The following is a 27229-nucleotide window of genomic DNA, read 5'->3' on the forward strand; positions in this document are numbered from 1 at the left end:
ACTTACCCAGCGGACCACCTAATATTTTGATGGGAAAACTTGGACGGGTATTTGTCAGGTGCTGCGACACCTCACCTTCCCATACATGTTTAACCTGGGAGGTCCACTAACTGCCCGCTTGTCATTAGTGTTCAGTGGTGAAACTGAGTTATGGGAATGAGTCTCCGAACTGAATTACCCAAACTGTTTCATCTCATTTGTGGTCGGTGCGGTTTCATTTTGGGTGGGAGTGAACTTTGACCCTGACTGTATGTACCAGAATTAGTAACTTATCGGGTGCAGGTAATTTGTACCAGAATTAGTAACTTATCGGGTGCAGGTAATTTATCTCTACTTTAAGCTGTCAAGTTGTCATCACTTGAAAGGAACCACTCGGATAGATGATCAAGGGGCCACCTCTGCCTCAACATACACCCTGTAGGTGTGAGGTGACATCACCTAAGAAGGGTTACTACAAGTGACATCATTTGGACAGAGATAAAAGTGATATGTGAGTTGGAGAAAAAAAAAAAAACCAGGACAATTGACAGAAAATATTTGGGCAAATTAATTTCTAATGCCACTTGTATGTATGCATGTGTGTGTGTGTGTGAGTGTGTGTGTATGTGCATGAGTGTATGTGTGGGTGCTACTTACAGTAATGTACTCTAGTACTTGATAAAAAGTAATTAACTGCGAGCAAGTGCCCTTAATCTGTTTATGAAGTGGAATTGTCCTTGGTAAGTTAGCACTAATGCTTCTTTGCTGGAAAATTTACAATGAACTGTTTAATTTCTGCAGACATCAACCCCACTGAATCTTTAAGAAAAATACACAACTGTTTCACCTCAGCATCTATGATCCTTCATATTCTGTTTGACATTACTGTACTGCACCAGGTTAACTACTGTACCTTTATGTTATCCCAGTTTCCATAACCTTTTTCTTTTTGAATGATCAAGTCATAAAGTTTTTAAAAATTTCCCAAAAAAACTTACTTTCCTCTGCCGGATCAGCCAGGACCTGCATGCATCTGACGAGGTCTTCAAACTTTGCTGTTAATGACTCCATGGTGTTCTTCACTGTTGGTGATGATCAAGCTATATTCTCCTGAAAACATATCAAGCCAATCACTTATGTACTTCAGAGCAAATTTGACTTCATAAGAATAAAATATGGTTAAAGAGAGTACAGCAACTCCCCGACTTACAACGGGGTTAGGTATACAGTAAAAGTAATCAATAATGAAGAATGGATACAGTATTACTGTGTACTTACCTTTAATGTAGTGAGCTGAATGCACACTGGGCCCCCATAATTTTCTAATTATACATGGAGACTACATTAATTGGATGAAGCAGAGGAAACAGGGCTGGGTGGGTCATCAATGTCACTTTCTTCAAACAGGTTTATGTACAGGGGAAACTTACTGGTTGAAGGTATTGGATCATCTTTGGGGAGTGAAGAGACAGCACTGGTGGGGCATGAGGAGACAGCAATGGGGGACGTCTTAAAATATATATCCAATTTAGACTGCACAGTTTGCTTTTTCTTTTCATCAGGGCTGTGGAGTCGGAGTCGGTAAAATTGTCCAGACTCCGACTCCGACTGAAGCTATTCTGTTCCTAAGAACAAATATATGAACTCAGGCATATTCATTGCAGTGATTCCACTGATCCCACTAATTTTCTTAAATTATTAAAAGAATTTATTTCCATTTTATAAGCATTATTATGAATTTATTGTAGCAGGCACAGTATAGCACTATAATTTTGGACGATAGTCTCTTCTTTACCATTTGAAATTTTGAAGTATATCAAATTTTGTTTCGTTGAAAACTGGACACAGGCTCTCAGCTACAAAACAATTAGCTACAACCTGTTTTTGGTGAGATTAAGGCAAATTTAATTTAATAACTTAATCATGTAAGGTTTATCCATTTTCCTTAATAAGGTATTCATTTCTTTAATGTACATAAATATATAACTTTACTTTAAAAGGAATTGTAGAATCATCATTTAGATCCACATCAGATTATGAGCTTAAACAAAATTCATATGCTGAGATCGAACTTTTAGATATACATGTAAATGGTGTTTTCTAGTTAATATCTTGAATTCTTAATAAATTTATTTTTCTTTTGATTGAAACTTTGAAAGTCAAGCCTATCATCTTTTTGTAGTTCTTAAATATCGTCCAGATCATTAATAAAGCTGTAGCAGTATAGCCACGGTGTTTTACTTTTTACCTACGCAGGTTACAACATACAAATTACAATTAGGATGGTAGAAATAGTTGTTACAAATAGGCCAAGGAGTCGGAGTCGGAAGCATTATAAATTTTCCTGTAGCAAGCAAGTGCATCTTGGACCATTCTGTCAACTTTGGCAAAACGCTCAACATTTTGATCCATTCTGTCAAACATTTCCATCCCCTTCTTAATTGTAGCAAATGCCTCTGCCATTTGCTTCACTGTAAAATTTTTGTGGGGTGCAGATTCTTCTACATTTACTCTCTTCTTCCTCTGCATTTTTCTGTGCTTCCAGTTCAATAAGATCCTCGTTACTTAGCTCTTCTGCTACACTTTCAACCAACTGCTCAACATCTTCATTATCAATTTCTAACTCAAGCTGTTTACCCAACTCCACTATCTTGTTACTAATCTCAGAAATTACTTTATCTTCGTTAAATTCTCTGAAACTGTTCACATTTCTTTTCAGGACTTTCTTCCATATTCCATTCATGCACTGACCTGTAACCTCATCCCATGCTGCAGCTATGTTCTTTATACATTTCAAAATGTTGTAGTCCTTCCAAAACTCTGAGCGTTTTCTCACCTTCAGTAGCAGCAACAGCCTGAGCGAAGGTTGTACATAAATAATTAGCTTTAAAAGCTGCAATAGCACCTTGATCCATGGGTTGGATGACAGAGGTAGTGTTAGGTGGAATGTAGACTACCTTAACATCAGGGTGCAGGTCGTCCAGGTGTGGTGGGTGTCACGGAGCATTATCCAAAATTAACAAAATCTTGAATGCAATGCCTTGTTGCAGACAATACTCCTTGGCTCGTGGAATGAAACAAGTCATGAACCAATCCTCAAACAGTACTAGGATCATCCATGCTTTCTTGTTACTTTGATAAAACACTTGCAGTGTGTGCTTGCCAATATGTTTAAAAGCCCTTGGGTTTATCTTGAAACCAACTACATTCCCCCCAACAGAAGTGTAATTCAGTCCTTGAATGCCTTGAATCCCGGCTTTGTATTCTCCTCTTTGTGGATGTATGTCTGTTCAGACATGCGCTTCCATAATAAGCCAGTTTCATCCACATTGAATAGTTGCTCAGGCAAATAATTTCCCTTCATGATGACACGATCTAGCTCCTCCTTTAAAGCTTCGGCAGCACCAACATCAGCACTTGCTGCCTCTCCACTCACCTTTACACTATGTAAACTGTAGCGGTTCTTAAACCTTTGGAACCACCCATGACTTGTTGTGAAGGTTTGATCGCACTCATCTCCTGCCTGCTCCTTCAGGCTTTCGAAAAGGCTTCTTGCCTTAGCCTGTAGGGTTAGAAGGCTTAAGGGTGCACGCTTTTGTATTTGGTCTTCCATCCATATCACAAGTAATTTTTCCATCTCATGAATAGGACCTTTTCTTTTCTTCGTTATTATAGTTCCCTTAATAGGTGCTGATCCTTTCACTACCTCACGAATACGTTCCTTGTCCTTTAGAATAGTAGATATGGTCGAGTGCGAGAAGCCTAGGCGGGGTGAAATGGTTGCAACTGTTTTCTCTATTTTCATACTGCATTATTATCTTAATTTTCGTCTCCAAAGTAATTGACTGTCTCCTTTTCTTCTGAGCACCACCAGCACTCTCACTTGTACGCTTGACAGTCATTCTAAAGTGAATTAAGATACAAAAATAATGTCAGTACTGTACACAGCGTGATTAGTTGCAAGAACAAAGACAGCCAAACACCCACTAAGCACTCTACGGCGTGGGTGCTGTAGCCACGAGGCGGCGCTACCCAGCCCACGTGACGCTCTCATGCGGGATGGGAACATTTCGGTCTAGAAAATACGCGCGTCATTTGAAAAAAAATTTGGTACAGACTGCGGCGGTCGTACCAACTGAGGCAGGTCATAAGTGCGGGTGGTCGTAGGTCGAGTAGTAGCTGTATGTAGACAATGTAGGAAGTTGCTGCCCCACATTAAAAAGATAGCCTGTTAAGTATGACTGAAATGTTGTGTGGTGTGGCTGGATGAAATGTTCAGTCAAACATTACAGTAACATGGTGGTGAACAGAGTGATAAAGGAGAAAAAATTATTGGAGATGGCCTGGAAAACAGATGGTGACAAGGAGTACTGTATCTGGAGGCCAAACACAGGCAGGGCCAAAAGAGAGGTTTACTATACATTTATGGATAAGCTGAAAAGTGTGGGTGCTTGAGGTGATGTATACAGAATCAAAAGGCAAATACTGTACAGTGGTCCCTCGGTTAATGAATTACCTTCCATAAGAATCTTCATTTCGAATAACGAACAAAAATTCGGTTAACGAAATTCTTACGAAAATGTTTCGACATGCTTTGGCTTGCTCACCAGCTGGAAGATTAGTCCGCCAATACAGAAATCGGTTCTATGGCTTACAGTCATTAAAATTGGAGTAAATATCAAGAAGGTTGGACTAGTCAATAATTTTACGTTTTATATTAAAATTTTTAGTCATTTTAACACTTATTTAACATAATTGCAGTACAGGGAACTAGTTTTTGGTGTGCCCATCAGCCACTTCACCCACCCACCAAGGCCTCAGTTTGTATCTGTTCAGTGGAAGAAACATCTTGCTTGTGGGTCTCTTGAACACAGTATTTTTACATTTTTAGGCTTTTTACAGTACAATTATTGGTCATTCTGAAATTTATTTAACATACTGACAATATTTAGTGCAGTGCAGTGTTGATTTAAAGAACATAATCTTGAATTACACCTAGTGAACTTAAAATTCTATGGGTGAAATGACAGCATGAAGCATGGGGTGACTTCTCGTCCACCCCCACTTCCTTCTCTTCTCCCATCATCATCATCAACCAGGAGCCTTCTACATACACACCTCAAAGTAAGTGTACTTTACTGCATTTTTTTTTTTTACTTTGTATGTAATTTTCGGTGAGCTGGATACAATGGTTTCGGTTAACAAAAATTTTTGGTTAACGAACGACCTTCTGGAACGAATTGTGTTCGTTAACCGAGGGACCACTATATATAATAACTATCCTATATTTCCCCTCTGTGAAGTATTGTATCTTAGTCCCCCTAACTAGCTTGTCTTAGTCTCCCCTGGCTGGTGTGTGTGGGAGGCCCAACTGCAAGCCTATATCACCAGCCTACCGCAACCATAAACAATTACTTCCCTCACCCTCTCCACCTCTCAAGAGTATAAAGAGAAAGAAGAATAAGTATATAAATAAATAAGAAAATAAATATAAAGAATTAAAAAGACAATAAAAGAGTAAGTTGTTACATAAATATGTTACATTCAATATAGGGACATACTGTACAGTCGGCCCTTAACATACGCGGGTTTAGCATACACGGATTGCCCCGCCGGAGGAATATTCTGTACATTGAAGTAATTGAATTACATTCAAATCGCGCGCCATTCAACCCGCGCGCGGCACCGAACACAGAACACCGCCCGCTCCCATAACCTCACACACACACACGCATAGCTCTCCCTCACTCAGTCAGTCTCGCTGTAACCACGCTTGTGTTGACATCAGCATTGTAGTTGCAAAAATATTACATTTCCGTGAATGTATTATATCAAGCACAGTATGAATAGAATATCACTAATACTGTATAACAGTATTTTAACCAAAAACTATTAAAAAAAACGAGTAACATATCTTGAACATCGGAGGGTTAGGTAAAGTCTTTTGTTTTCATGTAGTTTATCCTAATTTACATTGAAATACAATACGTTTCAGCAAAACTACTACAGTATTTATTTCTGAGAATATGGAAATGTAATATTTTTGCTGAAATGACGTACGTATTACAGTGGAAAGTGACGAAAGCAATGACTTTCGCTTTCTTTCGTTCAAAAGATGTTACCGTAATCGCTTTTCGAATGGTTTTCAGTTAAAAAACTTTTGTATTACAATAATATTCTATCCTAATTCACTTGTGATGCAACAGTTTTTTAACTGAAAATCATTCGAAAAGCGATTACGGTAACATCTTTTGAACGAAAGAAAGCAAGTCATTGTTTTCGTCACGATTTTATCCCACTTTCCACTGGAATACGTACGTCATTTTAGCAAAAATATTACATTTCCACGAATGCATTATATCAAGCACAGTATGAATAGAATATCATTGTAATATAACAGTATTTTAACCGAAAACTATTATAAAAACGAGTAACATCTCTTGAACATCGGAAGGTTAGGTAAAGTCTTTTGTTTTTGTCATGTATTTTATCCTATTTTACATTGAAATACATCACGTTTCAGCAAAACTACTATTTATTTCTGAGAATATATTCATTCAGGCGCAGCTTAGGTAAAATATACATGTGATGTAACATTTTTTTAACTGAAAATTATTCGAAAAACATGTACCCTCTAGCCCTGTTCAAGGAGAAGACTGGAAGGAGCTGTTTGGTGTTGAAGACGATGACAAGGAAAATGATTTTGATGGATTTTAATGAAAATATTCAGAAATATGGTATCGTAGTATTTATTCAAGTGAATTAGGATAGAATATTATTGTACCATAATACAACAGTAGTGACGATGTGGAGGAGGCGGAGGGATAGAGCGGGGAGGAGGTGACTGGCGGGGATGAGTGGAGTACATTACGGGTGTATTAATTGTTTTTATAGCTATTTTTGCATTTTAATATTAAATACTGTACATTAAGTTTCAACAAAACTTCCATTTATTTCTGAGAACATGGAAATGTAATATTTTTGCTGAAATGATGTACATATTACAGTGGAAAGTGAGATAAAATTGTGACGAAAGCAATGACTTTCTCTTTCTTTCGTTCAAAAGATGTTACCGTAATTGCTTTTCGAATGGTTTTCAGTTGTGGGATTATAAGGCTAATGATAGGATAGAATATTATTGTAATACAGTACGAGTACAACAGTTTTTTAACTGAAAACCATTCGAAAAGCGATTACGGTAAAATATTTTGAACAACGAAAGAAAGCAAAAGTCATTGTTTTCGTCACGATTTTATCCCACTTTCCACTGTAATATGTACGTCATTCCAGCAAAAATATTACATTTCCATATTTATTTCCGAGAATATATTCATTCAGTCACAGTTAAGGTAAAATATACTTGTGATGTAATATTTTAATGAAAATACGGTATCGTAGTTTTCTTTTGTTTCAAATTTAATTAACAAGGATTGATGTTTCAAATGTAATGAACAAAAATTTATGTATCTATAAATAAACATTAAAAAATTAATACTTTTATGTTTCACATCGTCCTGTGCTACCATAACATGCATTTGGCTACTTTGGGCTTGCTATGATGACTCAAGAGATCTGCCCTGGCAACTGTACCGACACTCACAGCTGGTGGTGCGTTGGTGCGTCGTTTCCATTGTTTACTGGTAGTTACTGGTAAATATTTTTCAACCTAACGAAACTATTACCCGTTTAGAGGTCAACCCCCAATTTTTTGCCAAATAATTTGGTCATAAAAACTCGAACTACACACAGGTATATACGGTAAATAAGGACATGGGGGGGCCAGGGTTGGGGTTTTTTTTTTTTTAGAAAAAATACGCGGTTTTTTAACATCCACGGGTATCTCTGTAACGTAACCCCCGCGTATGTTAAGGGCCGACTGTATAATCAAATATTTGTTACAGCCTCTTTTATAATGATAAGGGTTAATATTTATAAGTTTCCACCAGCTGACTGAATATTCAGTCATATATGGGGAGATAGAGAAAAAAAATTAAAATAATTTATTCTAAAATGTTTCTGTCAGAAATTTATATTTAGGTTAGATTAGGTTTTGTTGGTTGGTTGGTATTTTATTTATGCGATTTATTCGAAAAAAAAAATCCAGCTTTTTCCGTTATGATTGTGGGGGGGGTGTGTGTGTGTTAATCTCAAAAACTAGTGATTTCCGATGGAAATGAATATCACATTCGTTCGACTCATCAAAAACCATAGGAAAAACTATTTTTAATGTCAAAATAAAGACTGGTGCAACACTACGTACTCCACCAAAAGTAAACAAGACATGGCGAAACTTGTGACTGAGCGAATGTATTACAGCTCCTCCCCGACTTACGTCCACCCGCACTTACGACCTGCCTTAGTCGTACCAAAATTTTGTCAAATTACGTATTTTCGAGTCCCAACGTCAGTGATTGCGCTGTGTACAGTACTGACAAAATTTTTGTTTGTAATTCACTTTAAAATGGCTGGCAAGCTTAAAAGTGAGTTTTGTGGAGCTGAGAAGAAAAAGAGACACCCATTTTAGATTTTCTGTGTATTATTTAAGCATTTTCGACTTACGACCTGGATTTGGATCCCTAAACCTGTTGTAAGTCGGGGATGAGCTGTACTTTTACTTTATCCTCTCCACCACTTATCGGCTAGTTAGCTGCTTGGGCGATCAGTCACGTCTCTGTTACGCACTGTTGGCAAGTACTGGGCATGCACCGGCTCCTGAACGTACCTGAACCTGCTCCATTGCTTGTCAAGTCTGGTCTTGAAAGAGCTCACACTCGGTGCCATCAAACACTCTCTGGCAGATTGTTCCAAGAGTTCACAACTCTCACTCCAAAAAAGTTATCCCTCACAGTTATCCAGACTTGCAGCTTCCTCAACCTTGAGCTATGACCCCTTGTGGGGCGAGCGTCCGTCAGCTCCAGGAAAGGACACTCAACTGAGTAGAGCCCTTTGAGATGCTTATACACCTCAATTAGGACCCCCTTGCCCGCCTGTACAGGTAGTATAAGCTAGGCGAGTTTGGGCGCTCCAATCTCTTAGGGTAGCTGAGGTACCGTAGTGCAGGCACCATTCTGGTGGCCCTCCTTTGGACATTTTCAATCAAATGACAGTCCCTCACATATCTCGGGGACCAGACAGGGTGACAGTACTCCAGATAGGGAAGCACTTTAATCTTAAAGATATCTGAACGAACTTCTTATAAGACCTAATAATTTAGTTGCCTTATTTACCTTCTTCTCGCAATGACCAAAGAACTTCAGCTCATTGACAAAATACACACGTATCTCGGTTATCCTTAACTTCCGGTGGAAATATCATAGAAGAAAAATATCTTAGAATTGTCTAAACATTACGAAATACATATTAATAACAGAGAGAGAATGACCGGTGCAAGACTATAAAGTCACCATTTCAACTTCCAAATCACTGTTGAAACATAACCAAACTTATAACCGTATTTTTTTTAATAATCCTTGACTAAACAAATACGAAAATCTTGCCGCAGCCATTAAGCTAATATTAACCGAGAAAATGATGGGTTAATATATAGGACTAATCCACCAGGGCTGCATAGACCAATGCGGCTGCATCATCTCACATCCAGAAAATTCCTCAAATTTCACCATATCATAGTAAGTTCGGTAAATATTTACTTGAGGACATGAGTCCCAAGGGGTTGACCAATATGTTTTTCCGGTGTACAGTATTTTGGTGTGTTGTAAACGAATCTGACCTTAATTTTTATCAGAAATTGCTCGTTTTTGTCCCCCCCCCCCACCCCAACAATAATGGGGGAAAGCCTGGGAAATCGGGGTTTTTGGGTGGGGAGAAAAAACAAAAACCAATCATCTAACCTAACAAAACCTAACTTAACCCTTAGCCGGGGGCTCTGTCCCCCGAACCCCCGGTAGGCCTAGCTTAAACTAACCTAACTGTTTCAGTAGTTAAAAACTTTGGGACCTGCCATGTCCAAAAGTACAATACCTTAGTTAGAAGTTGAAGGACCGGGGATACGTAAGAATTAAAATAATCGTAGGAGCACAAATGACAACCAACTTCCATCACGGCCATTGTGAGACGAGTCAATGAAATTACCCTGGATGATTCCTTTGAAAAAAATCAGATGTGATTAGTCGAAAAAAATTTGCGTGATGATATCGATACATCATTGGTCACAACTGGATGATGTCAGTCAATACTGCACATGCGTGATGCGCTGATAACATCTCCTCAATAAGACTCAAAACTACGTAAAATCAAATAAATTCAATTGTCGGTATTATCAACTTCCTTCTGGTATACATGGGGTTCGAAATTATCTGAATAGGGAGATCTAATGGTTTCAGTAGTTTATATCTTTCAGGCACACTATATCCTAAAGTAAAATAATACCGTCAGTTCTTTCTGTTTAATATACCGGGGAAATTAGGTAAGGTTAGGTAGGTTTGTTTGGTTCAGTTGGTTAGGTCTGTTCTTCATACCCACAAATGTTAAGTAGTGTTTATTTTTAAAATATCCACTTTTTAACATACAGCTTCTCCCCGACTTACGACCGCCTCAGTCGTACCAAAATTTTGTCAAATTACGTATTTTCGAGTCCCAACGTCAGTGATTGCGCTGTGTACTGACAAACTTTTCGCTTGTAATTCATTTTAAAATGACTGGCAAGTTTAAAAGTGAGAATTTTGTGGTGCTGAGAAGAAAAAGAGACACCCATTTTAGATTTTCTATATATTATTTAAGCATTTTCGACTTACGGCCATTTCGACTTACGGACTGGATTTGGGTCCCTAACCCCTTCGTAAGTCGGGGAGGAGCTGTATTTCCAAAAACTACAACAGTGTCCACTATAATATAACGATGAAAATCTGGCATTTTTTAAATTGTTTTCAATCAATTTCGCTCATGGGTTAGTCCTATATAATTACCAAATGATGTACTGTTACAGAATTAAGGTGATTTACAAGCCCCCAAATCTAGGGAAAGCAGCAGCTCAGCCCATACAGCAGGAAATGAGTAGAGCAGCAAGATACAACAACCTGTGCATTATGGGGGATTTAAACTTAAGAAATATTGACTGGGACAACATTATAGGTGACTATGAATCTGAAGACTTCCTAGATGCAGTACAGGACAATTTTTAAAACAACTATTTACAGAACCTACTAGAGGTGATAATATATTTGACCTAGTACTAACACAAAGAAAATATTATCAGAGATATGACAATAGGGGAAGATCTAGGGAACAGTGATCACAGAGAAATCAGGTTCACCCTAAATTGGGAAACGAAAAATAATGACAATATGGTTAGAGTCCCAGACTTTCGATCGGCAGATTATGAAGGGTTAAGAAGGTACGGACTTGAGGTCACCTGGGAACGGTCAGGACATTCTCCGATAGGAATGGGTAAGGTCACCAGCGACACAACAGTTGATGAAGAGTATACTAAATTCACTAGCATACTACGTAAAGCACAGGAACAAAATATACCATACAGAAAAATTATGGTCTAATAAGATTGAGCCAAGGTGGATGACCAAAAAACTTAAAACATGACATCGGAATAAAGAAAGGAATTTATAAGAAATTAAAGGGTGGGGAGGAGCATCTCAGAGATAGGTATAATGAACTATCTAGGAATGTTAAGAAAAATGTACGGAAGGCAAAGAGGGACTACGAAATCAGGGTGGCAAGAAAATCCAAGGTGAATCCCAAGGGAATTTTACAGGTATATAGGACAAAGGTCAAGGACAGAGTGGGGCCTTTAAAGTCAGAGAGAGGGGAAGTGATCCATGATAGTGAGAAAATAAGCAAAGCATTAAACAGCTACTTCTTATCAGTTTTCACAGAAGAAATTCACGAGGAAACGTTAGAGGTGGAACTGACATTTAGGGGAAATGAAGAAGAGAAACTTAAGGATATCACTATCAGAAAAGAAGATGTTCTTAAGAAGATAAATAAATTAAAGAAGACAAAATTCCCTGGGCCAGATGAAATTTTCCCTAGTTTTGAAAGAGTGTAAGGAACAGATTAGCAGACCCCTTGTAAATTTATTTAAAAAATTATTACACGGGAGTTGTGCCATACTTGTGGAGACAGGCAAATGTAGTACCCATATTCAAAAAAGGGATACAGAGCATCAGCGCCAAATTATCGGCCGATTAGTTTGACGTCAGTAGCGGGGAAATTTCTTGAATCAATTATAGCAAATAGTATCCGATCGCATTTTGAGAAAAACAAATTAATCTACGCCTCTCAACACGGATTTACAAAGGGAAAATCTTGTCTCACAAATCTGCTGACATTTTTTAGGAAAGTCTATGAGGTAGTAGATAATGACGAAAATTACAATGTTATCTACTTAGATTTTAGCAAAACATTTGACAGTGCCACATGAGAAGCTTCTGAGAAAAGTTAAGGCTCATTGTATCAATGGGAAAGTTTTAAATTTGATAAAATCATGGCTCACCGATAGAACACAGAGGGTCAGCATAGATGGTTTTAAATCTGAGTGGGGCCGTGTCATGGAGGTATAATAGGGTGGAGGCGGCATCCACTCACAAAAGAGAGGTCACTCTGAGCTGCTGGCGGCCAACTGTGGTTGGCAAGCGGCAAGGTCGCGGCAATGTCCCGCCAGTTAACAGTCACCAGCTCACAGGTGCACACGTTTCTCTTTGTGTGTATAACATATAAAAATGCCAGTACAGTGGTCCCTCGGTTAACAAACACAATTCATTCCAGAAGGTCGTTCGTTAACCGAAAATTTCATTAACCGAATCCATTGTTTCAATGGGATATTGGGTAATTGGTTCCAGCTCACCGAAATGTACATACAAAGTAAATGAAAAAATGCAGTAAAGTACACTTACTTTAAGGTGAGTATGTAGAAGGTTCCTAGTTGATGATGATGGGAATTAGAAGTGGGGTGGAGGAGAAGGGAGAAAAGAAGGAAGTGGGGATAGAGGAGAAATCACCTTTCAGTGGACCCATGCTTGATGCAGTCATTTCACCAATAAAATTTTAAGTTCACTAGGTGTAATTCAAGATTATTTTCTTTAAATCAACACTGCACTGCACTATATATTATCAATATGTTAACTTAAGTTCAGAATGACCAATAATTTCAATGAAAAATTAAAAAATATTCAAGACACCAAAATAATAGATGCTCTCTCCACTGTTTTCAAAGTCTCAACTGACGCCTTGTGACCGACTCAAGCATCTGATGGGTGCACAACAATTTAGTTCCCTGTACTGCATGTATTATCAATATGTTAAATAAATGCGAAAATGACTAATAATTTTAATATAAACCATGCAAAAATACTAAATAGCACAACTTTATTGATATTTACTCCATTGGAAATGAATGTAAACATAGAACAGATTACTGAATTGGCAAAGTAGCCCATCAGCTGATGCTCACAACAAAACGTGATTTTCGTAAGGATTTCATTAATCAAATTTTTTTCGTTAACCGAATTGAAGATTCTAATGGAAGGTAATTCATTAACCGAAATTTCGTTAACCGAGGGACCACTGTATCATGTGCTGCTTATGGATGTACTGCTAGGTTCGACAAGGAAATTTAGTTCAACAGTGTTTAACTAAGCTTCAATCATTATGTGTTACTGTTATATCCCTAACTTTTGACGGAGGAGCATCAAATTTGTCTATGATTAAGCACTTTGGTTGCAATCTCGAGCATGATAGTCTAAGAACATCTTTTCCACACCCAGTGACACATGCATTCTCTGATTATGTTGAAATCCAAAGGGGACCTGATATATCCTTCAGATGATGCTATAGATATGTGTTAATTGTGAAAAAAAGTTTAGAGTTACCATGTCATGCAAACAAAATACAGATCTAACTTTAGGAAGAGTAAATTTTCAGACTTGTTCATTCAATGTTATCACGTTACACTAACAGAGAAGTATTAACTAAACTACCTCCCCACAAGTTTGATACAGAACCTATGGAAATTCACATACATTTATTGATTAAAGCAGTTACCGAAAGCTATTAGCAAGATATGCATATGCTGCAGAACAGCGGACTGCTAAGTTACAAACTCAGGTTAAGGTAAAGAATCGTCAGATATACAAAAAGCTCATTCATTTCAGTGCCCAGTAGGATTATGTGCTACAGTCAGTCCTCAACTTACGACGGGGTTAGGGACCGACGACCAGGTTGTAAGTCGAATTGGTCGTAAGTCGAAAATGCGAAAATAATACATAGAAAATCTAAAATGGGTGTCTATTTTTCTTCTCAGCACCACGAGAGCTCTCACTTTTACGCTTGCCAGCCATTTTAAATGGAATTACAAACAAAAATTTTGTCAGTACACAGCGCGATCACTAACGTTAGGACTCTAAAATGCATAATTTGAAAAATATTTTATACGATTGCAGCGGTCGTATGTCCGGGTGGTCGTAAGTCGAGTAGGTCGTAAGTCGAGGAGTACCTGTATACATATAGACATCGTATTTACACAGATGTTTATTGCATTATTTGTATATATTTTTTTTTAATAATAAAAGTTAATGAATTTTCTCACTTCTTCACACATTAGCAAATGTGCATGCTTCCCTGTTGGGCACTGTAAACGCTTCTGAGCTTCACCTTACACAAGGATGTAGGGGGGTGCCCAATAAATAATAATAAAAAAAAAAAATTAGCAAATGTATTTATGATTGAACAGTAGGACAAGGGTCCAACAAATTACCCAAAAGTACCCAAATGTATAATAAATCAGGGTAAAATCTTAACGAATATCTGTTATACATACACAAAACATGTCTGATAATATTTTTAGTGTAATTTTGTAAAAATAATTTGTAAGATGAAATAATACCGGTAAACAGCGAAAAACTTTCAGTATTGGCGAACGCTAAATTCCAAAGAGTTCGTGAACAAGGGAGATAACTCAGATCCATTGTGATGCACTTCGCTAACCTAACCTAACGAAAAGTAAATCCTACGGCTATGTTAAATACCCCAAAGTAACAGAAACATCGGTAATTATATCTCCATTTTGGATAGGTGACTCTTTGGAATTAGCATTTTTCGCTGTTTATTATTTCATTATTTTGACTATATTTCAATGAAAACATTATTAATCAGGTATTATTGATGTAAAACATATATTCGTTAAGATTTTACCCTGATTTAATATACTTTTGGGTACTTTTGGGTAATTCGTTGGACCGGTAGGACAATAATTCACGTAGACTAGCAGTACGCACGTCGTTGACTGGTGAGGTCTGGAGGCGGGCAGCGGGCTCTTGCCAACCACACTTTGGCGGCAGCGCGACTGGCTGGCTTCACTCCCGACAGCACTATACACCTCTCACACCCTATTATACCTCCATGGGCTGTGTAACTAGTGGGGTTCCCCAGGGGTCAGTACTTGACCCATTCTTTTTCATAATATACATAAACGATCTAGATACGTACTGGGACCAGCAGTGACATAAGCAAGTTTGTGAATATCACCAAAATAGGGCAGCAGATTAATTCAGGGCAGGATGCAAAATCACTCCAAGAGGATTTAAATAAACTGCAGGAGCGGTCAGAAAAATGGCAAATAAGAACATAAGAAAATAAGAAGTCTGCAATAGGCCGGTTGGCCTGTGCATGGCAGCTCCTGTCGAGAGTTACTACCACTCTCTATCATCCATGAATCTATCTTGCCTCCTTTTGAAACTTTCCAGAGTTCCCGCACTTACTACAAAGTTGCTAAGCTTGTTCCACTCGTCCACCACCCTATTTGTGAACCAGTTTCTTCCTATCTCCCTCCTAAACCTAAACTTATCCAACTTGAACTGTCCTATCCTGCTCGGATATTATAAAAACTTTATCTATATCCCTTTATTGATTCCTTTCACCCACTTAAATACTTCTATCATATCTCCCCGCACTCTTCGCCTTTCTAGGGAATGCAAGTTAAGTTTCTTTAACCTATCCTGATATGGAAGGTTTCTAAGTCCCGGAATCATTTTTGTCATTCTTCGCTGCACCGACTCTAGTGAATTTATATCCATTCTATAATAGGGGCACCAGAACTGAACCGCATAATCGAGGTGCGGCCTGACTAGCGCAAGATATAGTTGCAATAAAACCTCTGCACTCTTGTTACTTACACTTCTAGATATAAAACCCAATACTCTGTTTGCCTTATTTCGAACATTAACGCACTGTTTTCTAGGCCGTAGGTCCGGGCTTACAAGTACCCCTAGGTCTCTTTCACAAGTCGACTTCTCTAGGTTGATGTTGTTAAGGCTGTATACATTATAAGTATTTGTTCTTCCAATATTAAGTACGCTGCACTTGCTGGTGTTGAATTTCATTTGCCATTTTTCAGACCACCCCTGCAGTTTATTTAGATCCTCCTGTAATGCATTTGCATCCTGCCCTGAATTAATTTGCCGCCCTATTTTGGTGTCATCCGCAAACTTGCTTATGTCACTGCTGATCCCAGTATCTAGATCGTTTATGTAGATTATGAACAAGAGTGGGCCTAGTACTGACCCCTGGGGAACCCCACTGGTTACACGGCCCCACTCAGATTTAACACCATCTACGCTGACCCTCTGCGTTCTATTGGTGAGCCATGATTTTATCCAATTTAAAACTTTCCCCTCGATACCATGAGCCTTAATTTTTCTCAGAAGCCTCTGATGCGGTACTGTCAAATGCTTTGCTAAAGTAAGTAAATAACATCGTAATTTTCGTCATTATCTACTACCTCGAAGACTTTCCTAAAAAACGTTAGCAAGTGCAGCATACTTAATATTGGAAGAACAATTGCTGTCAATGTACAGTATTACTCCGCTTTACGCGTTTCCACGTTTACGCGGTACCCTGCCAGACACGGGATGCTCACTTTACGCGGTGTGTGTACTCTTTTACGCGGAGAGCGGCGCGGGCAGGGTGCGCACATCGCCCAGTCATCAAAACATTACCGAGTTCTTCACCCGCCACCCACCACAGCCGGCCCAAGTCAGTGATAGTGAGGATATGGACTTATATGGACTTTGAGGGGTTTGACAAAGAGGCCCTGCAAGCCTCTGTGGTGTATAGTGATACAGGTGAGGGCCAATAATCTGCCCTCTGCCTCAGAACCAACCCCCCATCCCCATGTGCTCAGCCATCTTTTCTACTAATGTAAGTGTTAAAAAACCTAATATTATTGGTATTTCTCTTAATTATTAATTGTGTGTGCATACCACCATAAAATTAAGAAGTTATTTTTACTAAAACGTAGGTATTGTGTCGGGAAATAGTGGAGTTTGATGGTCGGCCGGTCTCTATTTCAATTAATCCCATATGTTATGTTGTTCACTTTACGCGGGCCTCCGTGGGTTCAATTGACCGCATAAAGCGAGGGTTCACTGTATACAGACTTAACAACTTCAAACTAGAGAAGTCGACTTGTGAAAGAGACCTAAGGGTACTTGTAAGCCCGGACCTTCGGCCTACAAAACAGTGCGTTAATGTTCGAAATAACGCAAACAGAGTATTAGGTTTTATATCCATAAGTTTAAGTAATAAGAGTGCAGAGGTCATATTGCAATTATATCTTGCGCTAGTCAGGCCGTACATCGATTATGCTGTTCAGTTCTGGTGCCCTTATTATAGAATAGATATCAATTCACTAGAGTCGGTGCAACGAAGATTGACGAAAATGATTCCAGGACTTAGAAACCTTGGTCTATTTATAGTCTTACGCCAGTCTTTCTTTTGCTGTTATTTATATGTATTTCGTAAAGCTAAGACAATTCTAAGATATTTTTCTTTAGGTTTAGGAGGAAGAGAGGAAGAAACGGGGGTATTTTTTCTTACTTTAGGACATAGCACCCTCAAAAGTTATTAACTACTGAAACATTTAGATCTCGCTATTCTGAGCATTTTGAACCCCTTTATACATGGCAGAAATGGATAATAGCGACACAATTGAATTTAATTGATTTTACGTACTTTTCAGTCTTCGTCTGTCAGGAGATATTACCGCTATGAAACCGAGTTAGCTATGGATCACGCAGGCACGATATTTACCGACGTCATCCAGTCGTGACCAATGATATATCGATATCAGCCTTCGATTTATTTTTGACCAATCACATTTCCATTTTTCAGAGCAGCCTGGGTACGTATTTGAAAGTCTACGGATTTCAAATTCAATGACCAGTCTGACAATGGGCGTGGTTGAGGTTGGGTGTCAATCTTGCTCATACGATTATTTTAAGTTTATTGCAGAATTTTATGAAAAAGACGATAAAACTACAGATTTTTTACGTAATCACGGTGTTCTCCCTACTTTTGTTGAGTGCCCGCACTGTAAATTACCTTGTAAATTTAGAAAGGACAAGAAACAGTGGTTCTGCAATCGCTCAAGGAGGTTCGTTAAGAAGATAATTACAAAGATCTCTAAATACGTGATCTCAGACTATAACGGCACTTTCCTTGATGACACCTGACGAGGAGGTTGATGACCCTGAACCTATCCTTGGTCCTTCCACTTCTAATTAAGTTATTATACTTTTGGACATAAGAACATAAGAATGGAGGAAACTGCAGCGGGCCTATTGGCCCATACTGGGCAGTCCAACCAATGCTTGAAGCAATTCAGCGTATTCGAGTTAATGATGATATTTGGTAACTTGTTCCATTCATCCACTACAGTACTCTGTTTCCAAACCAGTGTTTACCTATTTCACGCCTAAATCTAAATTTGTCTAATTTAAAACCATTGTTACGAGTTCGCTCCTGGTTGGATAGTTTGAGTACCTTTGTAATGTCCCCTTTGTTTAGCCCTGCCTTCCACTTATACACCTCTAATATCAGGTCGCCCCTCGCTCTACGTCTCTCAAGGGAGTGCAAATTAAGATGCTTTAACCTGTCTCTATACTCAAGGTTCCTAATGCCCGGGATTAGTCTTGTCATTCTCCTCTGAATTCTTTCCAAGGATTCTATATCCATTCTGTAATACGGTGACCAGAACTGAACTGCGTAATCCAGGTGTGGTCTCACAAGCGCAAGATACAGTTTTAGGATGACCTCGCTAGTCTTGTAACTAACACTCCTTTGTATGAACCCAAGTACTTTATTAGCCTTGTTACGAGCAAAAACACATTGTTTACTTGGCTTAAGGTTTCTACTTATCATTACTCCTAAATCTCTCGCAGTCGGATTTTCTATGGCATCGTTGTTCATCTGGTATCTGGTTTCCTGTTTACATCTCCCATACTGAGTACTTTACATTTGTCCACGCTGAATTTCATCTGCCATTTTTCAGACCATTCAAAAATTTGTTTAGATCTTCCTGTAGTTTTGCCAGTCCTCATCAGATTTAATAACACGCCCTATTTTAGTGTCATCAGCAAATTTACTTATGTTGCTGTCAATGCCGATATCTATGTCGAGTTTATGCGTATATAATAAATAATAATGGTCCAAGTACTGAGCCTTGGGGAACTCCACTTGTGACGTTGCTCCAATGGGACTTAGTGCCGTTAATGCTCACTCGCTGTTTCCTGTCCTGTAACCACGCCCTAATCCATTTAAGGATGTCACCTTTGATGCCATAAGCTTCTACCTTTCGAATTAGTCTTTCGTGGGGGACTCTGTCGAAGGCTTTGCTAAAGTCGAGATATACCACATCATAATTGTGCCCCTCGTCCACCGATTTGAAAACTGATGAAAAGAATGTTAATAGATTAGTTAGGCCCCCAAAGTTTTAAACTACTGAAACATTTAAGTTAGTTTAAACTAGGCCTACCGGGGGCCCGTGACAGAGCCCCGGCTAGGAATTAGGTTAGGTAAAAGTAAAAATTTACCGAAACGGGTTCACAAATAGGGTGGTAGATGAGTGGAACAAGCTTAGCAACTTTGTAGTAAGTGCTGAGACGCTGGAAAGTTTTAAAAGGAGACTAGATAGATTCATAGACGATAGAGTGGTTGTAATTCCCGACAGGAAATGCCGTGCACAGGCCATACCGGCCTATTGCAGACTCCTTATGTTCGTATGTTCATATATCAACATTCAACACATCAAAGACAATTTTGCAAACATATTTTCCCTATTGCTTCTTTACTCTACTTGTCCCTATAATATAATGAAGTATGGACGTGTTTTTGTACGGTTATAATGGTCGTAATAACTTACTGAACGGAAAATATACAGATACATGAGCAAATAATATATGGTACTACAATTACTACAATATACGGTTTACTAAGTAGACGTTGATGATTAGAAACTTACTTTTATGGAAACTTACGAGTTGCTCTAGTAATATCACAACAGAGAACAGGCGTTATACGGCACCACTCACGTTATCATAATCAAATTACGGAAGAAGGATGGTAATTCATCCAATGTTCTTGTTTAACTTGCTACTCCCGCCCGCTGTGATGGCTATAAACACCCTGACACAAGGTGGATGGATTAAGATACTATGTGTGGAGGCTCTCACCCGCCAAACCTCCTCTTCCCTCACCAAACTCTCTATAAACACGATATTCAAAACAGAAAATGGCGCCGTTGGTCAGCGAAATTTGAAACATCAATACCCGCGGTAGGAGGAATGTGAGAAAACAACTGAAGTTAAAACACCATCAAAAACATTTCGATGAATAATTCATGAGTGCATGAGTAATTTCAACTGAATAAAATATTCAAAAAATAAATTATTATCAATTTGCATGGCTCGACGAGATATTTAAAATTACTTCATCAAGAAGGATTTTTGTTTACAAGTCTTACTGTATCTTGGATGTTTTTCCATAATTTGAGTATGCGAATTTCATTGGTGATGGATACCAATCTGTTTTTTGAGATTTTAGGGGTCAAATATTTTAGCGAAATAAAAACACTTCTTTCGAACTGTTGTAGTGGATTCCTCCCCTACAAACGCTTGTCGCTGAGTAGCCGACCCCGCGAATTCCCCAGTGTATGCCTTGTGGTCCAGGTCAACCAGCGCCGCCTTACATGACGGAGGTCAACTATTAAGCCACGCTTACCTCCGCTATATAAGACCTGCACTAGCGTAGCTAGGGGGGGGGCGGTCCGCCCCGGGAGGCACTTTTGGGTCTGCTCATCACCCATATCTGCAGCTATTGGAGACGCTAATCCATCCCTTTGTATCGGCGGCAAGTTAATCCTTGTCGTGTCTGACCTAACACCTGACCCACATCATCACGGCCACGTCATGAGCTACGTACACCCTTGCTATGCGCCCCCCACCCCGCCACACACAACCTGTAACCTGTTGAGGATTAAGGAAACAACTTCAAACAAGTACGCCAGTGAGCTCATGTGGTGTGGGTCAGGTGTTAGGTCAGACACGACGATGATTAACTTGCCGCCGATACAAAGGGAAGAATTAACGTCTCCAGTAGCTGCAAACCATGCAGTCTCGGGTCATATCAGTTCATGTACAGCCGACCAATCCACCAGTTACAAGCAATTCACTTCAGTTCTGCACAAGTCTCCATCGTGACAAGACGAGGGAGGCTAGACGACTTTAAGTTCTCTTGTGTTTTGATCCAGTTATTTACTGTTGGAAGACGTAATACTATAAGGTAAGAGATATTAAAGTATTGGTTAAAAAATATTGATGTGACTTTTGCTGCGGTACTGAGATTAATATTAAGATTTTGTTTCACAGCATTGCGATTTTATACTAAGACACTATCCTCACTGGACAGACAAAAGCCCCCCGACAAAAGCACCCAAAGCTCCCCAGACGAAAGCCCCCGACAAAAGTTCTTCGACAAAAGCCCCTACTTTGATCAGGGTGGCTTTTGTCTGACAACAGTAAGGGCTTTCAAAAGTTACGGACATAATTAAATAGTTGAGGGTAAAATATACTGTTCTTCTCTGTGGTTAATTACACTGGGGAACAAAATTCAACTTTTTGTCAGTTGCATACATTTTGAAACCTGTTTCTGGGTAAATTGAGGTCACTGATTTCAAATATGGCACCGGTTTTTTTCTATCGGGTCTAGTTTTGTTGCGGTGAGTTACCTACCATTTACTACTATACAGTATATAGTTAGACTACCATATACTACTGCTAAAAATCTAAACCAGCACACGAGAGGAATTACCAAACAGAATTAATTTTTACATTTTATTTACCTTGACAAGCATATTTTGGATTCATCAGTTGCTTTTGTGAACTATGCCAGATTTATTCAGGCACAAACTTGCGTTTAATGGACTGTCTTGAATATCGCCTTCAGTGCAGTCTCGCTGAATGCTCCAGCAATAGTCCGCCATCATGTGAATGTCCCAGCGACCTTGATACCTGTCTTCCATGACTTTGATATCCTGGTAGGTTCACCTTGCTCATCACTCCGTCCCCAAGTTTGCCGGAAACAGTTCAAGATGACTGTTCAGAAATGCATCTTAATGCTCATGTTGCAACCCAACACATGGAAATCTTTCCATCAAAGATTCAACGAGCTTTTATAGTCCTCTGATTTCCTGTTTCCAAGAAAGTTCTTACAACAGAAACGAATGCTCCTATGCATTTCTCTCAACATCAGTCATGGATTGAGTGAAGGCTTGGTCTTTAATCAACGTCCTAATTTGAGGCCGTCGAAAATACCTGCTTTGAGTTTTTCTAGCGTTAACCAGGAACACTTCACACAGATACTTAAAACAGTCACTGTCAGTATCGAGCGCCTTGACAAACTGTTTCATAAGGCCCAGCTTGATGAAGGGCGGGAAAACACGTTCCACTAGGGGTTCAAAATGATGTTCTTTTCCCCAACATTGAGGCTTTCCTACTGGCCATTCCTTCTGAATCCAGTGTCTGTCTTTGGCTCTGCTGTCCCAGAGGCAGATAAAGCAAAGAAATTTTGTATACCCACCTTGCTGTCCTAGCAAAAAATTGACCATTTTTAGATCAACACAGATGATCCATTTGTGTTCTTCATATTTGAGTAGCTCCAAAACCGTTTTGATGTGTTCATATTTTTCTTTCAGGTGTACTGAGTGTCCTATGGTTATTGCGCCAAAGATGTTGCCTATATGTAATAAAACACACTTCAGACTCCGCTTAGAGCTACCTATAAAGAGGCGCCACTCTTTCGGATCATAACCTGGAGCTCCCATCGCGGTGACTAATCCAGAAATATCACAACAGTAGACGAAGTCAAATTTAGAATCAAAGAACTGTAAGAGGTTCTTTTCTCTGTTGCGAAAGAATGTTACCTTTGTGTCTATTTTCAGCAAGTTTTTATCTTTTAACCGTGAAGCCAACAATTCTGACAGCTTTTTAGACAGACCCAGATCTCGAACTAAGTCAAAACTAGACCTGATCTGCACAAACGAATGCCATTTTCAGAATCTGTGACCTCAAATCTACCAGAATCAAGTGTCAGAACTCATGCAACCGAAAGTGTGTTCCCCAGTGTTATTGGTTAGGTTAGGGTTAGGTTAAGTTAGGTTAGGTTGGGCTAGGTTAGGTTAGGGTTGTCAGACAAAAGCCACCCCGATCAAAGTAGGGGGCTTTTGTCTGGGTGGCTTTCGTCGGGGGGTTTATGTCAGACATCCATTTTCACTGTACTCTGAGTCTGTAATTTTAGATTAAGTTGCTACTTTTTACATTTCCATTGTATTACATTGATACTAGTGTCATTGTACCGTGATTTTAGATCAAGCTGTTTGCTACTTCCTATCTGTCTCCTACTATTCAGAACGAGTTTATAGAAATTTTGGGAGAAAACGTAAGAAGCAAAGTCATTAAGCAAGTAAAAGAAGCAAAGTACTTTTCCATGATATTCGACAGCACTCCTGATATTTCACATAAGGATCAAACGAGCCAAGTTTTACGCTATGTTATGATCGATGGAGATAAAGTGAAGGTTGTGGAATCATTTGTCGATTTCATTGAAACAAAAGGTAAAACCGCCGAGAATATTTCAATGATGATTTTGGAAAAATTAGAGAAAGACGGAATTGATATTCAAAATTGTAGAGGGCAAGCATATGATAATGCTGCGGTGATGGCTGGTGTTCAGAAACGTATCAAGGAAATTAATAAAAAAGCAGAATTTGTCGCTTGTACAAATCACTCGCTCAATTTGGCGGGTGTTCATGCAGCTTCTGTTGCTGTGAATTCTGTTACCTTTTTTAGATGTGTGGAACGTTTGTTTGTATTTTTTTCTTCATCAACCCATCGCTGGGATGTTCTAACTTCAGTCACTGGTCAAAGTGTCAAGCGCATAATAGAAACTCGGTGGAGTGCGAGGGGAGAAGCTGTAAGTGTTGTAAAGAAACATTTCTCAAAAATCTTAAATGCCCTAGATAAGTTAACTGGTGAAGAAGAAAATACGGCTACCAGGGCAGATGCTGGTGTTCTACTTGGTGCATTGCAATCATTTTCCTTTTGGTGCTTTCTTGGCCTGTGGGGACCCGTCCTTCTAGAAATTAACGACACACAGACTTACCTCCAAACCAAGGGCTTGAACATACAACAATGTGATATAAAACTCAGGGCATTAGAAACATTTCTAGTTGAAAACAGGGACAAGCTAGTGAGTAATGGAGTTAACTATGCCAAAGAAATTTGCAATGATCTGGGGATAGTCATGGGGCGTCAGCGTCGACCCAAAAAGAAGAAACAAATGTTTGGTGAAGGATCACGAGATGCTGAATTGCCATACGACATTGAATTGAGGAGAGAAATGTTTTCTTCGCTGGACAGAGTGATCCAAGAAATAACTTTGAGATTTCAACAGCTTCATGAACTTGCTGAGAAATATGCCTTCCTTACCCCATTGAATCTTTTGGATGATAAATATGAGTGTCAAATAGATCACGATCACGACGACATTGATAAAGAGGAGTTCCTCGTTGAGAAAAAAAGACTTCAGCATTTTGTTGCTGTTGCTGCTATAACTATTAAAGACAGAATACAGACGTGGAAAGAAGGCCCCCTTGAACTTTTGCAGTTTATTCAAAAGTATAACCTTGGGAACTCGGTTCCAAATATAGTAATAATGCTGAGGATTTTCCTCACAATTGCTGTTAGTGTTGCTACCTGTGAGAGGAGTTTTTCGAAACTAAAACTGATCAAGAATTACTTAAGATCTACTATGAGCACCTTGCGGTTGAGAAATCTTGCCATACTGTCTATAGAGCGACAATTGACAGATGAAATAGTTTTTGACAGTGTCATTGAAGAATTTACCAACAAAAAAGCAAGAAAAGTTACTTTGTAGAAAGTTGTAGTTTTCATTTCAAAAATAAAGATGGTCCTTAATTTTTACACTTTATTTACTTTTTTCCCTATCCTATATGTCGTTTTTGCTTTTTGTTTAACTGTTACTTATAAAGTTTAAGTATGTTTGGTGTGTATTTAAAGCATAGCCTACTATATTTGAGTATGTGAAAGTACAGTAATATTATAATGGTACACAAACTATTCAATATATATATATATATATATATATATATATATATATATATATATATATATATATATATATATATATAAGTAGTCACTACAATATGTATTTTTATTGGGGGCACGGGGGGGGGGCGGCGGCAAAGTCAAGGGCCGCCCCGGGCGGCACACACTCTAGCTACGCCACTGAAGACCTGACCTCGTGGTGACCACCCTCTTTCTACTTACCGCCACCAACAAGCAACATCCCTCAACAGCTCCATACACACGCTCCCTCAGAAAGCTCCTCGCCCTACAGGAACTCTGAGCAAGCTTCGCCCAACTTAGTATCTCTTTAACACTGTGCTGTGCAACAATATATATACGAGAAACACTGTGATTTTCTATTTCTACCTCAATCCTGAGTGTTGGATATATTTCATGTACGTACATTGTGAGGCCAAATAAGAGACTGTACTGAACGTCTCCCCTACAACTGCGTAGCCGCATTCCAATGCCACAGTATCCTAGCAACCAGCCACCTGCTACCTCTTCTCCTATATATAAACAGCGGCCAGAAGTCACAGGCCTGCCACAGTATCCTAGCAACCAGCCACATCTTCCCTAGCAACGGAGTCGAGAAACCGGCGACTTCCCACGGTTTACTTCCGGCGGCTGTGTATATAAGCTCTGTCTCTCCATTGAGATTCATTCTGGCCTCGGTTCCTGAACACGCAACACCTCCTCCTCCGCCGCTGCCTGGCGGCCCTCGCTTCTCCTCCGCCTGCCTGGCGGTCTTCGCTCTCGCCGGCGAGCATGGCGACCCACCAGCTGTCCTTCTCTGAGCGTCCTCACCAACCAGCTCTCTTATTCTACTCTACGTTCCTGAACACGCAACACCTCCTCCAAGCAAGCTCCTCGCTGTCCAGCTTTCATTCAACCAGGAGACCAGCAACAGGCAACATCTTCTCTAACGAAGCTCCTGCACATCTACCTCCTTCAACACGCTACTCACCGAACGTGTCTACTGAGCAGCTCCTCACCACACGGCATCTCCAGCACCAGACTGTCTACCATATAACTTATATTATATAAGAAAACCACCACCTTAGAGTTTCCATCCATCCTGAGTGCTAGACAACATAATATCACGAAACCTTACAAGACCCTGACAACCTGCCACGACAGTACGCTACAAATGGTGACCCCTGGAGCCGTGAACACTACACTCTTTTCTGCTGCCTGACCCCGGAGATTCGCACTCACACAGGATGGAGGAGAAACCGATCACTCTCCCAGTCTTCAAGCAACATGGAAGACTGGCAAATCCACCCAGAAGCAGCTCTCATCGGCTCTACAGCTACTGTCTCTACACCGCAGGTTAGACACCCTAGAGCAGCACTGCTTCTCTAAGCAGACACCAGCTCCTCTTCCTGCCCCAAGCACCACGTCCTACCGACCCCAGCACACCCGTCCTGCCTCAGACGCCGCCCCCGGCCCAGCAGTATCCCCTGCCGCTCCTCCTGATGCAGCCCCTGCTCCAGACGTGGCCCATGCGCCTGAGTGCGGACCCACACACCCCTCTTTTCTCCCTCAGGTACTCCCTGCTACTGTCCTGCACCCTGCTGCTGTCGTGGACCCAGCTGCTGTCACGAGCCCTCATCCGCTTCTGCTGACGCAGCCTCTGCTCCTGACCCAGGCCCACACACCCCAGCAGGCGCATCTGACGACTCTGTGCCTGCCGTGAGGGAAGCACAACATTCATCGCCTCCACACACCCTTTTTCTCCCTCTCTACTCCCACAGATATTGTGTATCTAGACAGTTGTCTCCTCTAGCGGCCGGCTC

General features: G+C 39.8%; 1 protein-coding gene across 3 annotated transcripts in view; it reads right to left on the reverse strand.

Moving 5' to 3' along the window:
• The window catches only part of LOC121856015 (rac GTPase-activating protein 1-like), a 147771-nt gene extending 127294 nt beyond the window's left edge, over nucleotides 1-20477 (reverse strand). For 2 of the 3 annotated variants that reach the window (XM_042351250.1, XM_042351252.1), the window contains exons 1-2: nucleotides 20249-20477; nucleotides 978-1089 (exon numbers count right to left, since the gene is read on the reverse strand). In XM_042351250.1, the coding sequence (XP_042207184.1) occupies nucleotides 978-1050 (73 nt within the window). In that variant the 5' untranslated portion in view covers nucleotides 1051-1089; nucleotides 20249-20477. The remainder of the gene's footprint in view (nucleotides 1-977; nucleotides 1090-20248) is intronic. The other variant, XM_042351251.1, reaches the window with a different exon arrangement.
• Between the last annotated feature and the right edge of the window lie 6752 nt (nucleotides 20478-27229).

This window comes from Homarus americanus, unplaced genomic scaffold (assembly GCF_018991925.1).
Source record: "Homarus americanus isolate GMGI-L3 unplaced genomic scaffold, GMGI_Hamer_2.0 scaffold19117, whole genome shotgun sequence".
In the NCBI taxonomy this organism is placed as follows: Eukaryota; Metazoa; Arthropoda; class Malacostraca; order Decapoda; family Nephropidae; genus Homarus; species Homarus americanus.